The 16,083-nt window shown below is 34.7% G+C and overlaps 1 protein-coding gene across 1 annotated transcript; it reads right to left on the reverse strand.

The window, feature by feature from the left end:
- Positions 1-245: 245 nt before the first annotated feature.
- LOC128557450 (dorsal-ventral patterning tolloid-like protein 1) lies at positions 246-15,438 on the reverse strand. The gene is made up of 6 exons (XM_053544829.1): positions 15,319-15,438; positions 8,287-8,445; positions 7,249-7,336; positions 6,611-6,717; positions 5,329-5,493; positions 246-2,737 (listed from the first exon to the last, which is right to left on the reverse strand). The coding sequence occupies exons 1-6, from the start codon at positions 15,335-15,337 to the stop codon at positions 2,496-2,498; spliced, it is 780 nt and encodes a 259-aa protein (XP_053400804.1). The 5' UTR covers positions 15,338-15,438; the 3' UTR covers positions 246-2,495.
- Between the last annotated feature and the right edge of the window lie 645 nt (positions 15,439-16,083).

Below are 16,083 nucleotides of genomic sequence, written 5' to 3' on the forward strand. Positions count from 1 at the left end.
TTTTACTTATTTAATCATATATAAAACAACAATTTAACTTCATCTAGTTTTTTTTATCAAAAGAAAAGTTTTCCTAAATGAAAAAAATTTGTTTACAGAAAACAGTCTTTTACTATTTGTAAATATTTTATCAAAGAAATCACTCAGTGTTAATACCTATATAATGAAAGGGTTTTACTGGGGAACGAGGGGCCCTTTCACTTGTGGCCGTGTGGGATGCAAGAAGTAGACACATTTGTGTTGATCTTTTATTTATCACTATGTCCACAGGAAATCCTGATTCTTTAAAAACATAATATATTACAGTTCTAAACACTAAGGAGGAAGTCCTCAATAAATCACTTGTAATCCACGATCTGGAGGTCCAGAACATATAAGATTCATAAAGTTTAGCTTGAGACTTTGGAAAACCAAAATTAACTTAATCTGTACTTTGTATGTGTTGACTCGTTGGAGGTCCAACATTAATTATTTTTACATGTAAACTCTCTGGAGGTCCAGAATAAAAACTCTCTTCACGTTTTAAATGTCTGGAGGTCCAGAATCAACTCTCTTCAAAAATAGAGTGCCACAACTCAAACTTAAAAAAAACTAAAAAACCAATCAAAATGTTACTTATCATTTTCATAGATGATTGGTTCTTTGAAACAAATAGTAAAATATTATTGGACTGATTTAATTACATGGTACAGAGTGGGAGGTGCCAGAGAATTCGAGAACTTCTTGGTTTGAAGGTATTTACACCAATTTAACTTAATACCTAACAAGGCGATAACTTATCAACTTATACAAAGCTGAAAGCCTATTCTAAAGACAAACATCCTTAACAGAATTAAAGGTGCTAATGGAAGCCATAAGATAGTAACAACATTCCAGGACTAAAAAGCTGCCTTACATACCAGACAATGTTTTAACAAAATATATAAGAATTTTTTGTGAGTTTTAAGATCTTTGGAACAAAGTTCAGAATTGAATATTGAAATTATGAAAAACATAATCCTGAAATCAAGACAATCATTTTGATACTAAATTTGGCTATGAAAGTCAAATTTTTTAACATATTGTGTTTTTATTGACTAATATTTTTTTTTATATTTATTATGACACATTACATAATATTATGTATGAAAAAAGAAGCGTCATGATACCTATAAATAAACAAATTGAATTTATTACTAACAGTGTCTGTTGAATATTTGTTATCAATGGAACAGCACGGGCCATTTTTATAAACATTTCCAAGTGTTTTTGCACCCGTTGTATAGAATGATTAATACTATTTACATCACGTAATGATAATGAAAAAGTAAAAAAGCCTCATCCGGAAAGTGTTAATGCTGTGTAAAGTCTAAATATTTCTCGAGTTGTTCAGCTTCTTTACCACTTAATTTCAAATCAAATCAAGTAGCTCTAATTACCTATCAAATGCTATCACACTTAGCCCATAATCCGATGTATTTTCTACACTTTCCCAAATATTACTACATTAGAAAATTTGAAAGTTGTAATCTAATAATCACTCATGAACGTGTTGCAACAATCTGCTCAAATTATAACTTTGCTGAACCATCGTATTGGATTAACATTAGGCTCCAACACTATCAACGACAAATTTTAGACAAAGCTTTGAAACTGTGACCACAATAGCCGTTACCTGGAAAACGTGTTATCTTCAAAAGAAGGAGACATTTTCTTTATTTATTTTTCTATGTTCATTTTACGAAGTAAGTCCATGTGACACATTATTTTGGTTCTTAAGTACCAAGTATTTTAACCTTTAGCCAGCTGAACTTTCAAAATGGTCCATTATTCAATTTGGGCAATACTATTTATCATTTGAAGGGCTGTTCACTAAAGATTTACTGACTGAATTGCGAACTGGCAGCCCATAATCAGACTGCATGGATGTGCAGGCTGATCTTGGTCTGCACTGGTCGCAAAGACAGAATCACAGAATCACTTGCCGACAGCAGGCTAAAGGCTAAATCTAATTAATTTCCACTGTAACAGGGGTCCGTCACGTACTAAGATTGAAATTAGCGTTGATTATCAACGTTAACTTCCAAATGTAAAACATCTACCAATATTTTAACATGAAGTATTAAAAGGGTAATAATTCTAAAATGTCAAGGATCCAATTCTACTGTGCCGCTATTCCAAATATTTTGCTAATATTTATAGCAATAATTGTTTAAAACTATACACTTTTAGTAAATGTATACTTCTGTCGCCTTTAAAAAATTCCAAAATTCAGAATTTGCAACTTTCTACACGCCAAAGCGTCAGTATTTTCTGGTCGTACACGAAATTGTAAAACGTAGACATAAATTTTTCAAAATGCTACATGTAACATAATATTGTTCTAAGTAAAATTTCAAATAATTTGGTTCACTAAAACGTTAAACAACGAAGTCTGGTTAGAAGGTTTGTCCAATACATGGCTTAAGGTTATATTCTAACATAGCGACAGGTGACAAAATATGGGCAGATTGCTATTAATCGCACAGAATTGTGAGTAACAAGATTAGGCTAAAAAAAGAAACGGTAAACGCCCAAGTGCAGCTTGGTTTAAACATTATGTACGCCCCTGAATCGGCACAGTTATCAGATACACCAGGCGTCATGGTCGTTGTAGAAACTGTTGTTGTAGTAGTAGAAGTAGTGGTAGTTGAAGTGGTAGTAGTAGGAGAAGGAGTGGTCGTAGTAATAGTAGTGGTAGAAATACTTGTCGTTGTAACTGAAATAGAAAGCAGAATCAGCTGTAATGACTTTAGAAAAAATAATGGAACTTTAAGAAATAATAAAATCTATAAAAAGATCCATTTGTTGCACATAACAAAACAAAATAATAGCTGACTCGGTTTGATTAAGTCTGTTCATGAGAGGTAATGAAATGTGCAACAAGCCTCACGCCCTCTAGCAACGACTTCAAATGAATAAATTCAATGATCCAAAGCTTGGTCACATCGAATTCGACTGATGACCCATGTGTTATTTTAATACCTGCATTATGGAAAAGTAATATATATCCTGATATGTTTACCAGCATTCGGTTAAGTTGCTCTTTTTCTCGTTATTGTAACATTCCACGGTAGTTGTTACAGCCTTGCCGTACATGTTATAATTAAACTTAATAATAAAAGTTACAAAAATGTTACAGAGACACTGGAAGCATTTGGAACATTATTATTATTATTATACCAGATTTATATAGCGCCCTTTTCATGATCAATTTCACGTTCAAAGGCGCTTTACATAGTTCAAATGCAGCTACACAGGGCGCATAATTCATCCTCTACTAGTACAGACACAGTGCGATCTGACCAGAGGGACAGAGTGAGACAAAGCCCCCACGACAGAGAGATCAGAAATCAGATACAGGCTAGTCCGGCTAACTTAGCCTAGCTCATTGCGAATAGACAACCTGGTTCTTTAACGTTCCCAGTGTAAAGCACTGATACACGCAAGGATTGCCTGGGTTCCTGACCAGTACACCTCTAGTTAGGTGGGAAACACTGAAAAGCGTTTCTGAAAATTCCCGAGTAGCTGCCGGGGATCGAACCCCGACCTCAGAATTGGAAGGCCAGTGTGCAAACCACTGAGCTATCCGTCCACCTTTACTTACGTCCAACATTACCTACAGCCACAGTCACATATTGCAAAGCAGGCCAACCTCAAATAGAAACTACAGTGAAAATTTGTATTTGTGACTTATGGAGAACTTCAAAAACCTATAAACAAGATGCAGTATGATCATTAGATAGATATAAATAGGGACGGTGGTAAAACGGCGAGGGAAGAAAAATGGAGCTCCACAAAGCAGGACAGAATGCACCCAAAGTTCTAGATCAGAGGAGAAGGAGGAGGAGGAGGGAGATTTAATGAAAAAAGTCATACGATGTGTGTGAGAGAGGGCTGTAATTCGGCAGTAGTTGGAAGATTGCGATTTTTACGAGGCAGCTGTGGTGGAGTACTAAGTGAAAGTGAAATGGGGGATGTTAATAAGTGTGTGTGGTGGATGTGGTTGCGTAGGTAATCTAGATTGCTGCACTCCTCAAACCACTTAATCACCATCTACCTTTCTCCAAGTTTAAAGTCAATTAATTGAATAGCTTTGAAGTTGATTTCTAGACACAAAACAAAATGGACACCTTTGACTCAATTTTTTGACATTGCCAACTACCTACATGCCAAGTTCTAAGTCAATACTTTGTTTATTAAGTTATGCTCTGGAAACAAAACATGATAGATACATTTGACCTTTCTGTAAACCACACCCTTGACATACAAATCTAGTTCATGCGCTTGAATACTAAGACAAAAAAAAAAACAAAAAAAAAAGTGATACATTTGTTGGAGTTATGGGGGTGGAAGGAGTGGGCAGGGGTAATGTTGACTGCTACACTTAAATCACCTCATCACCACTCACCTGTATTCCGAGTTTAAAGTCAATATCTTAAACAATTTTGAAATTATCCACTGGACACAAAATACAAAGGACAGACTCGAACTCAGCTTTTGACCTTGACCTTTGACCAAGTTCATACGCCATGCACATTATCTCATACCTCATCGCTACCTATTTATATACCAAGTCTTGAATGGTTATCAAGTCATGTTATAGAAACAAAATTGGACAGACAGATTGAACCTTCCTATGACTTTGACCTTTGTTCTACAGACCTAGGTCATGCACTCTGCAAACTGTCTCATTGCTACGTACATATTTGAAACAACCTGAATGGCTATCAAGTTATGCTCCGGGCATAAAATATGAAGGGCAACTCAACTTCCTTGACCTTTGGCCTACCAAAATGGTTCTTGTGTTCTGCGCATCACCTCATTGCTACCTACCTGTATGTAAATTTTAAAGTCAATACTTAGAGTAGATATTAAATTATGCTCCGGACACGAAATATGAAAGTCAAAATTGACCTTTGAGTTCTATTTGCCACACACCAATCTGGTTCATGTGCTCCGCACATCATCTCATCGCAATCTACCAATATTCCAAATTTTAAGTCAACATATTGAATGGTTATTGAGTTATGCGCCGCACACGAAGTTCGACGGGCGGACGGACAGACGCATTCGTAATCACATAAAACGCCCGGGTATTTTTGTTCAAAACGGACGTAAGAAAGGAGCAGCGCTTACAAGTGAGAGAAGTTATACCACCAATATATAAGACATATATAATAAATATTGAAAAGGAATATTGAACATATCAATGCCTGGTTTGATGAATGTAATAGATATATATTGATCATTTAACTTTAAACATTATACCTTCAGCAATATAAAGTATTACTTTTAAAAAGTTTTTACCGACATTTGTCCTGTAAACAAGCATAAAACCATAATAATCCGACGATGGGCTGGTAACTGTCCATGCAATATGGCCGACAAAACCTGTTGTGATTATGTTGTCAAACTCATATGTTAACGCCGTGGAACATTCAGTGGCTAACTGATTGTCGTCCGTTGAATTACCTACAACATATAAAGATCATAATTATGACGTTCGAAGTTTAGCGGGGTTCGAACCAGCAAGCTAGCGTAGTACTTTAATCTCTACACCAAAATGATGAAACTTGACATTTTTGTATTTAATTTTTCAGGTTTTATTTTGCATATTTGACACGAGCATTTTTTCATGTCGTGCATTTTGTTACAATGATATATGTAAGGAATTCGCTCAGCAAAGATATTATTTATATACACTGTCCTATAACTTTGGACCTATGTGTAGTAATTTAAGAGTGAGGATTTGTGATTAAGGTCCCCACATATAGTTTTCTTATCACAGACACCTCAAAGGCCGCATCTTACTATGTCCTAAGTTTTCGTTCTTGTTTTAATTTGACTAATTTTCACGGTAACGCTTTTTGTTAACACATTCATATATATGAGCCGCGCCATGAGAAAACCAACATCCTGCGTTTGCGACCAGCATGGATCCAGACCAGCCTGCGCATCCACACATTCTGGTGAGGATCCATGCTGTTCGCTTTCAAAGCCTATGGCAATTAGAGAAACCGTTAGCATGGATCCTGACCAGACTGCGCAGATACGAAGGGTGGTATGGATCCATGATGGTCGCAAATACACTATGTTGGTTAATTCATGGTGCGGCTCATTTGGATTAATTTTCTTCATCTTTGTCCTTGTTATTTTGATTGTAATATTGATCTATTCTTGAAAATCCTCTGTGTCAAGAAAGATTTCACTCACTATTTTTAAACTATTCTTCCAATCGACTTCACGCATTACATGTAGAAAAGATTCAATTCCAGTAAATAAATAAAAGTGGCTCATGAATGATTGAGGTAAAATAAGTACAATTCGATATAAAATGTACAAGGGTCAACATTTTATCATATAACGGCTGTTATGTTGGTCAGTTATATCATGCACGGATCGTCTACTTTACAGAAATTCGTTTCAAATTCTGATATGTCAGTAAGTTCAAAGATTAAGATTTTTCAAAAATTACTGGACTTCTTTTTCATTATCCAAAATATGAGTCGCTTACATTAATCTCTTATCATATTTATACATAAAGTGACCACATGAAATGACAAAGAAGACTGTGCTAAATTTTACCTACCATCATAGAATCTCAAGTGACTCTGACCACAATCTCCCATATCCAGAAATTTTATTTGAAACAATATACCAGTGGTCGATGAAAATGACCATGAACAGGAATGAACCCTGAAAAGAAGACATTAAACAAGATATGACACTTTTTATATACCCGTTTTAAAGAAAAATAGAAAAATATTATTTATACAATATTCCTCTTATATACAAAATAGTGCTTTCAAAGATAAGTGAGAAAGGTTATGAAATAAACTAAATCGATCCGCCAATACAAAAACTTTAGTGTAACAATTCGATGCGAACCTGGTATCGGATTTCTCAAAAAAAAAAAAAAAAAAAAAAAATATCTGAAAGTTTTGTACATAAAGCAGTTCAACATAATATACTATTCAATAATATTGCACAATACAACAGCTGATCATGTGTCTACATTTCATATTAGATAAAAGGTTTTTTTCTTACTTTGTCCAAAGTTGAATGGATTTAATAATTCGTCCACTAATAAAAATGTTAATATATGTCAATTTGAAATTTAAAGATGTTGTGCCATGAACATTTTTCACTATTCTCCACCCCCCCCCCCCCCCCCCCCACACACACACACCACCCCCACCCAAGAAAATAAGTAAAGATTCTGCTCACGCGTCATACGGATCAGGTAGATTTGGTGACATCAAAACTTGCTCTTGTGACGATACATCTAGAATTTCATCACATGCCGGTTGGCTGGCTGTATGCATATAAATTACTAGGTTTTAATATTCATGAGAATTCTGGCTGCTTTAATGATATGATACAGTATTTTTACCCGGAATTCATACACAAGCATTGACTTCCGTCTTATATCGTCATGTAGACAATGAAGAGACTTGAACACTAAATACTGACAGATTGGAATCCCAATACGACTCGTTTATCAATTAAGAGTACATATACTCGGAAAGTGGGATTGTTATGCATGGTATAACTTATACAAGAATATTTCAAAATATTGAATAGAACAGGTATCATAAATTATCGGTATCCCTTTTAAGTACATCAAATAATTCAAGTAAATATAACACAGAGCTTATTAGATACCACTAGCCAGACAATGTCAATGCTCTCCTGCACCATATGTTACCGCCATGAGACATCTCTTTACATACTTCATTGTTGGTAGCATAGAATGAAATCAATCATAATATCAAAATTGGTTTGACAGAGTACCTTTAGACCCCTTGATCCGGACCTAAGATTTACTGTGGAATAAGTAAATTACATGCCAACAACCAACCTTAAAAATTCATTTGTAATGATCTTTTGTATTGTCGGGGGCTGACCGAACTACTAATGTTATATGAACTTGTGGTCCAACCCTTTTACCTTTCTTAGAATGTTTTGTATATTTTCTGTATATGTACATTGTATATGTTGTCACAAAAAGGAAGGAATAAAATATGTTTAAATCATGTATTATTCTAATAATGATTCGGGCAAAATGACGACATGTTTGCTTGTGATGTTTAAAAGATCGAAAGCACCTCTAAAGTTTTTATCTTAGAAGGGTAGAACTGCCAGCCTGATTAATGGCTTCATTGCTTGATAATCTGAGCCGAGCCGCTGAAAGTTGTCGTAGTTATTTTTTTATGTCCGAATACTTATCTGTATTGTTTGAAGAGGAACACATTTTTTACTTACCTGTGTTATTTGAAAAGTAAAGAATTTGGAAACCCGAATACTGAATAGAATAATCGGATACGAATGTTATATACAACACGTCACTGCTGCTAACAAACGCATTTACAGTCTTTCTATTTGTCACAGCCATCCGGATAACGAGGGTCGCTGAAGAGTTATCTGTTAAAGTATTAAAATATTAGATTTAATGCGAAGTCGAGCACATGCATCTCCGACTAAAAAACTACTAACATTAAGATAAGAGTATTGGTGCTTTGCACATAGTACGCTCAAGAACGGAACTGCATTTTGCACTGTCTTACTAATATTACTAGGCTAAGCATTGTTTATGTCAAAGTCAAGTCACGTTGGCAGTTATCTGCCTTGGGTAATATACAATAATTATGAATATGGCAAACATACAGTTCGTACAATATAAAATAGTTATAGAGTATTAACAAAGAAATTCCATACGTTACATCATACAGTGTGAACATGCATTTTTTTCTTTTGGCGGGTTGAGGCCTTCTCGCTTTGTCCCGGGCGACAAAGCGACAAGGCGAAAAGGCAAGACTTTAAAAATCTCGCTAGAACTATTTTGCTTTGTCGCCTTCCTGTATAAAATATACATTCTGTAACAACTTATAACACTACCAGTCTACTTAAATGACCTTATCACACTTATAGTAAATGAAACAGTGCCATGTGATTTTCGTAGTAATGACAACCTTGTGATCTCAGAACGCCGTACAGAAATGTTCTCAAAGTCTGTTTACCATCATCAGTTTAATTATGATATGAATTAGAACCTTCAGTTAGATAATCACCCTCCCTAAACACGTTTAAGGCAGAATCGAAAGAATTATTTAAGCCCTCAATGGTACCCAAGTATTTGCTTACTGGCGCTTAAGAATCTTTAATAACTACGATTTTTACAATTATAATTACTTGCGAAATGACGCTTTTTTTGAATGCGGAAATGGAGAAGAATATGCAGGCCATTCTTTCTTTACTTGTAAAAGATTCTCTGAGGAAAGACTTATTTTTTCAATTAACAAGACAAATTTCACCCTTTAGTTTAAATATATTTATTTCGTATTCAACACCAATCAGAATTTTAAAAGTATACATATATTACACAAATAAGAAAGGGATTGGAACAAAAGAACACTTACAACACAAATATATTACTCTTTGAAAAAGAAAAACAAACAAAAGATGAAAATAGTATATTTTTAGCAGTTCAAGCTTTTACTCAACATTTAAATCGGTTTAAGTAGTACAATAAATTCAATAACCTAATCTAGCTTTCTTTTTTATTTCTATTTATTAACTTTTATTTACATTTTGTTATGAAAGAAATTGTCAACTTATGTTCTTTTTTGCTTGAACAAAGTATGGATTTATAGCAAACATGGGTTTCTTTTGGTACGGTCGGGATGCAGAGACAGCTTCAAGAAACAATATAGTATTTCCATTACAGAAATGTATTCTTTAATATGCATTTTTTCCTCTTGTGTTATTGTATTTTTTTTGTCTGTTGTTTTTTTTTCTCTCTCAAATAATTTGCTCACATTAAAACTGTTTAGCAGAGTATAAAATTCTTTCTATTAGAAGAGCTGTAAGCTGATGTTGAAACTAGAGCTGCTTTTGAGAAAAGCGCATGTCTCCCACAACTGCCTAACCATCTAAATAGTAAGTCAGTCTTTATTAACTGTTTACTCACTACAAATATACCTTTGAAGAGTAAAAAGGCTGATATTGGGTAATGCAAGGGCCATAATTCCTGGGCCGATTTGGCTAGTTATCAAACATGGCCGAGAACTTATTGACAAACACATTTTTTTCAAGTTTGGTGAAGATCGGATGAGAAATGTTCGACTTAGAGCGTGGACAAGAGAAAAAAGCCCGATTTTCGGTAATTCAAGGGCCATACTTCCTAAGTGCATGGGCAGATTTGGCTAGTTATCGAACTTGGCCGAGGGCTTATTGTCAAACATATTTTGTTCAAGTATGGTGAAGATCGGATGAGAAATCTTTAACTTAGAGTGCGGACAAGAGTTTCGGTAATTCAAGGGCCATTATTCCGAAGTGCCCAGGCCGATTTGGCTATTTATCAAACTTGGCCGCGGTCTTATGGTCAAACACTTTTTGTTTAAGTTTGAAGAAGATCGGATTAGAAATGTTTGACTTAGAGTGCGGACAAGAGTAAAAAGGCCGAATTTCGGTAATACAAGAGCCATAATTCCGAAGTGCCTAGGCCGATTTTGCTAGTTATCGAACTTAGCCGAGGTCTTATGATCAAACACATTTTGTTGAGGTTTGGTGAAGATCGGATGAGAAATGTTTAACTTAGATAACGGACAAGACTTGTGACAGACACACAGACACACATACAAACTTGAGTAAATCAATATGTCTCCCACACCACTGTGTGGTTGGAGACATAATATCTCGTAGCCGGACCCTTTTGCTTTTTGTTATGTGTTAAAAATGTATGTACGATCGTGTGTATCTTTGAAACAGAGAGCAATAAAATATGATGTGAACATGCAGACGGCGCGTTAAAAAGCTCGCTATTTTGCGTTGTGGTTTTTCGCTTGTTGAGTTCAAAATATCGCATTTTCCCTCTGGCGCCAGTGACACAATGTATCAAAACTAGAAATCTCGCTTTTTCGCTCTGGCCCTGGGCCCTACATTTCTACAGATGTTTTATATTAATAGCTAAGATTTAACAATTTTGGTTTTGATAATAAATAATTCCTTATTATAATCTCTGGTCATAAATGTATTTGTATCAATATATCTGATATAGATATATAGTGTAATCTTGAAGAAAAGGTTATCGGCTTCTTTTCAAAAAGAGCCTTTCATGTTAACAATTGAGCCGTGCCATGGGAAAACCAACATAGTGGGTATGCGACCAGCATGGATCCAGACCAGCCTGCGCATCCGCGCAGTCTGGTCAGGATCCATGCTGTTTATTATATTCATTTTAAAATTTTAATATAATAACATAAACATACGCGTTTTCTTTTCTTATCGCACCTACCACTACCTCTAATTATTTCAAATTATTTCAATTATCTTAAATTATTTCAATTATCTTATATTATTTCACGACACTAGTCATATTATGTAAATGGCCAGCTCATAGTTTGTGCTACTTAGATCAACTGTACTAGTCTCTTGTAGTTAGAATTTGTATACCCATTTACTTATGTTTTAGTATGTACAGTGCATCCTCTCTAGAGCGGCCCTCTGTTAAGCAAAATCCTCTCTATAACAACATCATCTAAATTTACCTAAGCTGAAATATACCATCAAATTTACCTCTCCAGAACAACCAACTCTAGATAACAGTCAATATTTGTAGCTCCCAAAGGCTGTTGCTCTACAGACTGCACTGTATATATCATGTGTGGTGTTTTATAGTGTAAGCAAGTAAATGAAAGAGACTGAAATAAACTGATAAACTTCAGTAAGTTGAGTTGTTGGAATCAAAGACCAATAAAAATAACACCGGGAATTCAAAATATTCAACATCCAGTACTTGCCTCCTTTATCTTCTTTAGATGTACAGAAAGTGTTAATTTCCTTGCATGATTCTTAGTATGTCATGTAATGACAGAACTTTAAATATACATTTTGAAATGTACAAACTTACTGTGTGTAAATGTGAAACTTGTATGAATTATACACTTATTCAAAACTCGTCTCATTTTGAACAGTAAATCAATGAAAAGTTTATAGCTAGCAGACCATTCTAAGACTTTTTGTGTTACCATTGCTTGTACAGTATGTGAAGTAAAACATTTACAATGTAAGTGAAGCATCTGTGAATAATATTTTAAGCATGTAGAGCTTAATTGTGTAAAAATTGTATCGTTCTGTATTTTCACCTCTCAGAGTCACCCCTCATAGTCTTATCGAAATAAGAATAAAACTTATATGATCGCACGCATGCCCATACAAGGAAAAGTGCGGAATATATCCCCCATCTCAAGTGTAATGAATATTGTGCAATTTTTGTACATCTTAAAATCAAAATTGTGATACGTCAAAAGTTTATTTTTTGCATCTAATATTTTCTTTAGATGGTGCGCTTTAAATTTTATTAGTTTTACTAATGATTAAATTATACCAATAGAAACGTACAATGAATAATATTGATTGAATTCACATTAAACAGTTAATGAAATGATGAATACATTTTTTAAAAAGATAATTCTTTGTTGTAACCCAAGCATTTGAGTTTTCAAAGATATAATTTCTACATCCGCGAATCATCATCAACAACAACAACAACAACAACAAAACATTACACAACTAAAGATCCTTATATTTGTTTCTTATCATTATAGATAGTTACCTTGCAGTAATCTTTCAATTATCATCATGTGATATTGCTCAACACATAGGGAGATCAATGAAATGGCCCATGCATTAGAGATAACATGGTTCTTCCTGGCTCTTTTTATTCATGTTTCACGGATGGGTCACGACAGTGTGAGTTTATAATATCAATATTATTAGTTTATCCCTTTTTGAACGAGAAGAGATATCATATTTTTAATAAAACTAAGAAGATACGAATCGTTCTTTTAAAATTGTTAATGCGAGAGAGAAGTCTTAATATCAGGCGGACAGCAATAATGCAATATTTGAAGTTTGCCCTTCATGAAATACGGAGTTCCGTTAGGGCCATTGCCTTTGGATGTGTTGATCTGAAACGCGATACTCGATAGTATGATGATACAAAACGCGAAATAACGAAACTAAGATAACGAAAACGCGACAACACGATGATATAACGCGCTACTACGATAGCGAAAACGCGGTAATACGGTAGAACGATTATGATAATGCGATATATTTTTCACCATCGTACTATCGCGTTTTCACCATCGTAATATCGCATTTCGTTATCGTAGTATCGTGATTTCGCAATTTCATTTTCGTACTATTGCGTTATCATCATCGTACTATCGCGTTATCATCATCGTACTGTCTAAGTACGATGATGACAACGCGACAGTACGATGGTGATAACACAACAGTACGATGGCGATATCGCGACAGTACGACGATGATAACGCGACAGTACGATGATGATAACGCAATAGTACGATAATGAAATCGCGAAATAACGATACTACGATAACGAAAACGCGATATCACGATATTACAATGGTGAAAACGCAATAGTATATCGCATTGTCATTATTGTACTATCGTACTGTTGCGTTTTCGTTTATCGTTGTATTACGTTATCATCATCGTGTTGTCGCGTTTCGTTATCTTAGTTTCGTGATATCGCGTTTTCGTCATCGTACTATCGAGTATCGCATTTCAGATCAATACATTTAAAGGCGATGGCCCTAACGAAAGTCTGTAATGAACCTCTTAGCAATCGCAATGCTTGCAGCGAGCTCTATACGTACAGGAATCAGAAAACCAACTGTAAGCATCCTAGTAGGCGTTAATACTATTATTTTGTTATATTTATTGAATTGACGCTGTAACAAGACGACAGCCGAACATCTCATGGATCTGCTCAGAAGGTCCTTATATAGGCTTAAACGGGGTATCAGTACTAGTAGGAAAGTTTTTGTCGATTCCAACGGAAATCAAGCACCCAAGCGATTCGCCCTTAAGGTGGAAATGATACAAAAACAACTTCTTTTGAATCCAAGTTTCAAATAGTTATGATTGCTCGATGTAATTAAACAAAATTAAGGAAAAAAACCAGATTTATAGCGATTATACTTTAACTTTATTCAGTTTTTATCTGTATTTTTGAAGAAGTTTAAACATGGAGTTCATCTGTAAACTTCGTTTATTTTAAGCGGTGTTAGACCACTATATTTAGTTTTGTGCAACATAGTAGTGTATTTCTTGTGTTGGGTTTAACGTCGCACCGGCCCAAGTATAGGTCATATGGCGACTTTCCGCTTTGATGGTGGAGGAAGACCCTAGGTGCCCCTCCGTGCATTATTTAATCACGAGCGGGCACCTGAGATAGAACCACCGACCTTCCGTAAAACAGCTTAATGGCTTAATCCTATGAAGAATTCAACACCCCGAGTGAGGCTCGAACCCACATTGGTGAGGGGCAAGTGATTCTAAGCCAGCAACCTTAACCACTATTGTATGTAAGAGGGTCCCTTGCTGCGCCGTATTGGAATAAGTTCAAGGTTGTCTAGGTTAAAACTAAAAGAAATTCAAATGTTGTAGTCTTGTCATTGTATTTAAGATATCTTATGTTAGACTTATCCATATATCGTTGTTAACCAAATGTGTTTTTCTTAAATCTTTTGTAAATTCATAATTGTTTCATGCATATAATAAGTCTATGCTTTCTTAAACAATATTTTTTGCACTTAGACTGGCATCAGTCGTTAGAGTCATTAAATGTAAAGCACCTGGCCATAAAATCAATCCTCTCTGATACCACTTTCTAAAAAAATTTACAATATCTCTTGCCTCTGTATGAGCCTAGAGAGAAAAAAAAAATTTTCTGAGGAATTATCAGTGTCAGTATGAAGAAATTAATATTGCAGATTATTTGATCTCAACAAACTTTGTAAGTCTATTTTGCACTTTACACATGATGTTTAATCTGCCGATTCTGCGCTAAAAGGAATAACAGATATACATACTGTCGTTATATCACACAAATGCATGTATAAGCATTCAATAAAAAAACTTAGTTTGGGAAAGTCTAATTCATCCATTAAAAACAGATATTTGAAACTTGTGCGCAGCTTTGACTTTATATGCGCACGTTAATTGTCTAAAATACAGATCATCTCGTTGTTTTATAATCCTCCAAATGAATTAAGAATAAACATATGTGGGAGTTGTAGTTAGTTAAATGTATAAATAATATGCTGTAGTATTTACCAGTCTGAGATATACTTGATCTAAAACAATAGTATTTACGACTTTAATAATGTTACGCTGCCCAAGATTGCATTGCCTATGTCTTTTGTAAATATGATGTAAATATCACGTAGACAAAAATTGTGTGATGACAAGGTTAAAACTTACATCCATCATACAGATCCATGTAGTCGGAAGTCGTACTTTCTGAATCGAAATCTTCAATGTTTATGATAACCTTTTCATACACACTTGGAGCTACAATGCGCCATGAACAATCAGCATTGCTAAATTGAATGGTCAAACAAAAACATGTGGTAATTAATATTTTCATTTAAGATGTAGTTTAGCTACACAATATATAATATTGATTTTAAATATAATCACTAAGTTGATGTTTCTATCCAGGCAGCCGCTTTTGCGACCCCCATCCCCCGACGTATAATCTAAATTGTAGATGAGTATTAAAGCGAATGGACATCATTCAGAAATATAAGATGTATGTAGACAAGTCTCATATCAATTGCAATTTCTAGCTGGAATATACATTGTAGAAGATTTGAAGAATGAAAATATGTTTGATAAGGAGAAAATGAATGCATTCTAATAGAAATGCGACGGTTATAAAATGCATCCCAGCGTATCACTAATTTCAGATATTGGCGCCTACTCCTTCATTCAAGTTGTCATCCACATATTTTAAACATTTGAAGCGTGCGTTTTTAAAGCTTATCTGCCATTGAAATGTATTGTAACAAGCGCCTAGTTGTTGTAATCTTTAATACGTGTAGAAAATTCTACAGGTATATACATACGTTTTGAAATCTCAACCACTAAAACTGTGTCATTTTTATATTTCCATAATACCTTGCAACAGAAAAGAGACAAATAGCAGTTTCTTCAGTATCATTGCAGATAAAATATTACCATTGG

This window comes from Mercenaria mercenaria, chromosome 1 (genome assembly GCF_021730395.1).
Source record: "Mercenaria mercenaria strain notata chromosome 1, MADL_Memer_1, whole genome shotgun sequence".
Lineage (NCBI taxonomy): Eukaryota > Metazoa > Mollusca > Bivalvia > Venerida > Veneridae > Mercenaria > Mercenaria mercenaria.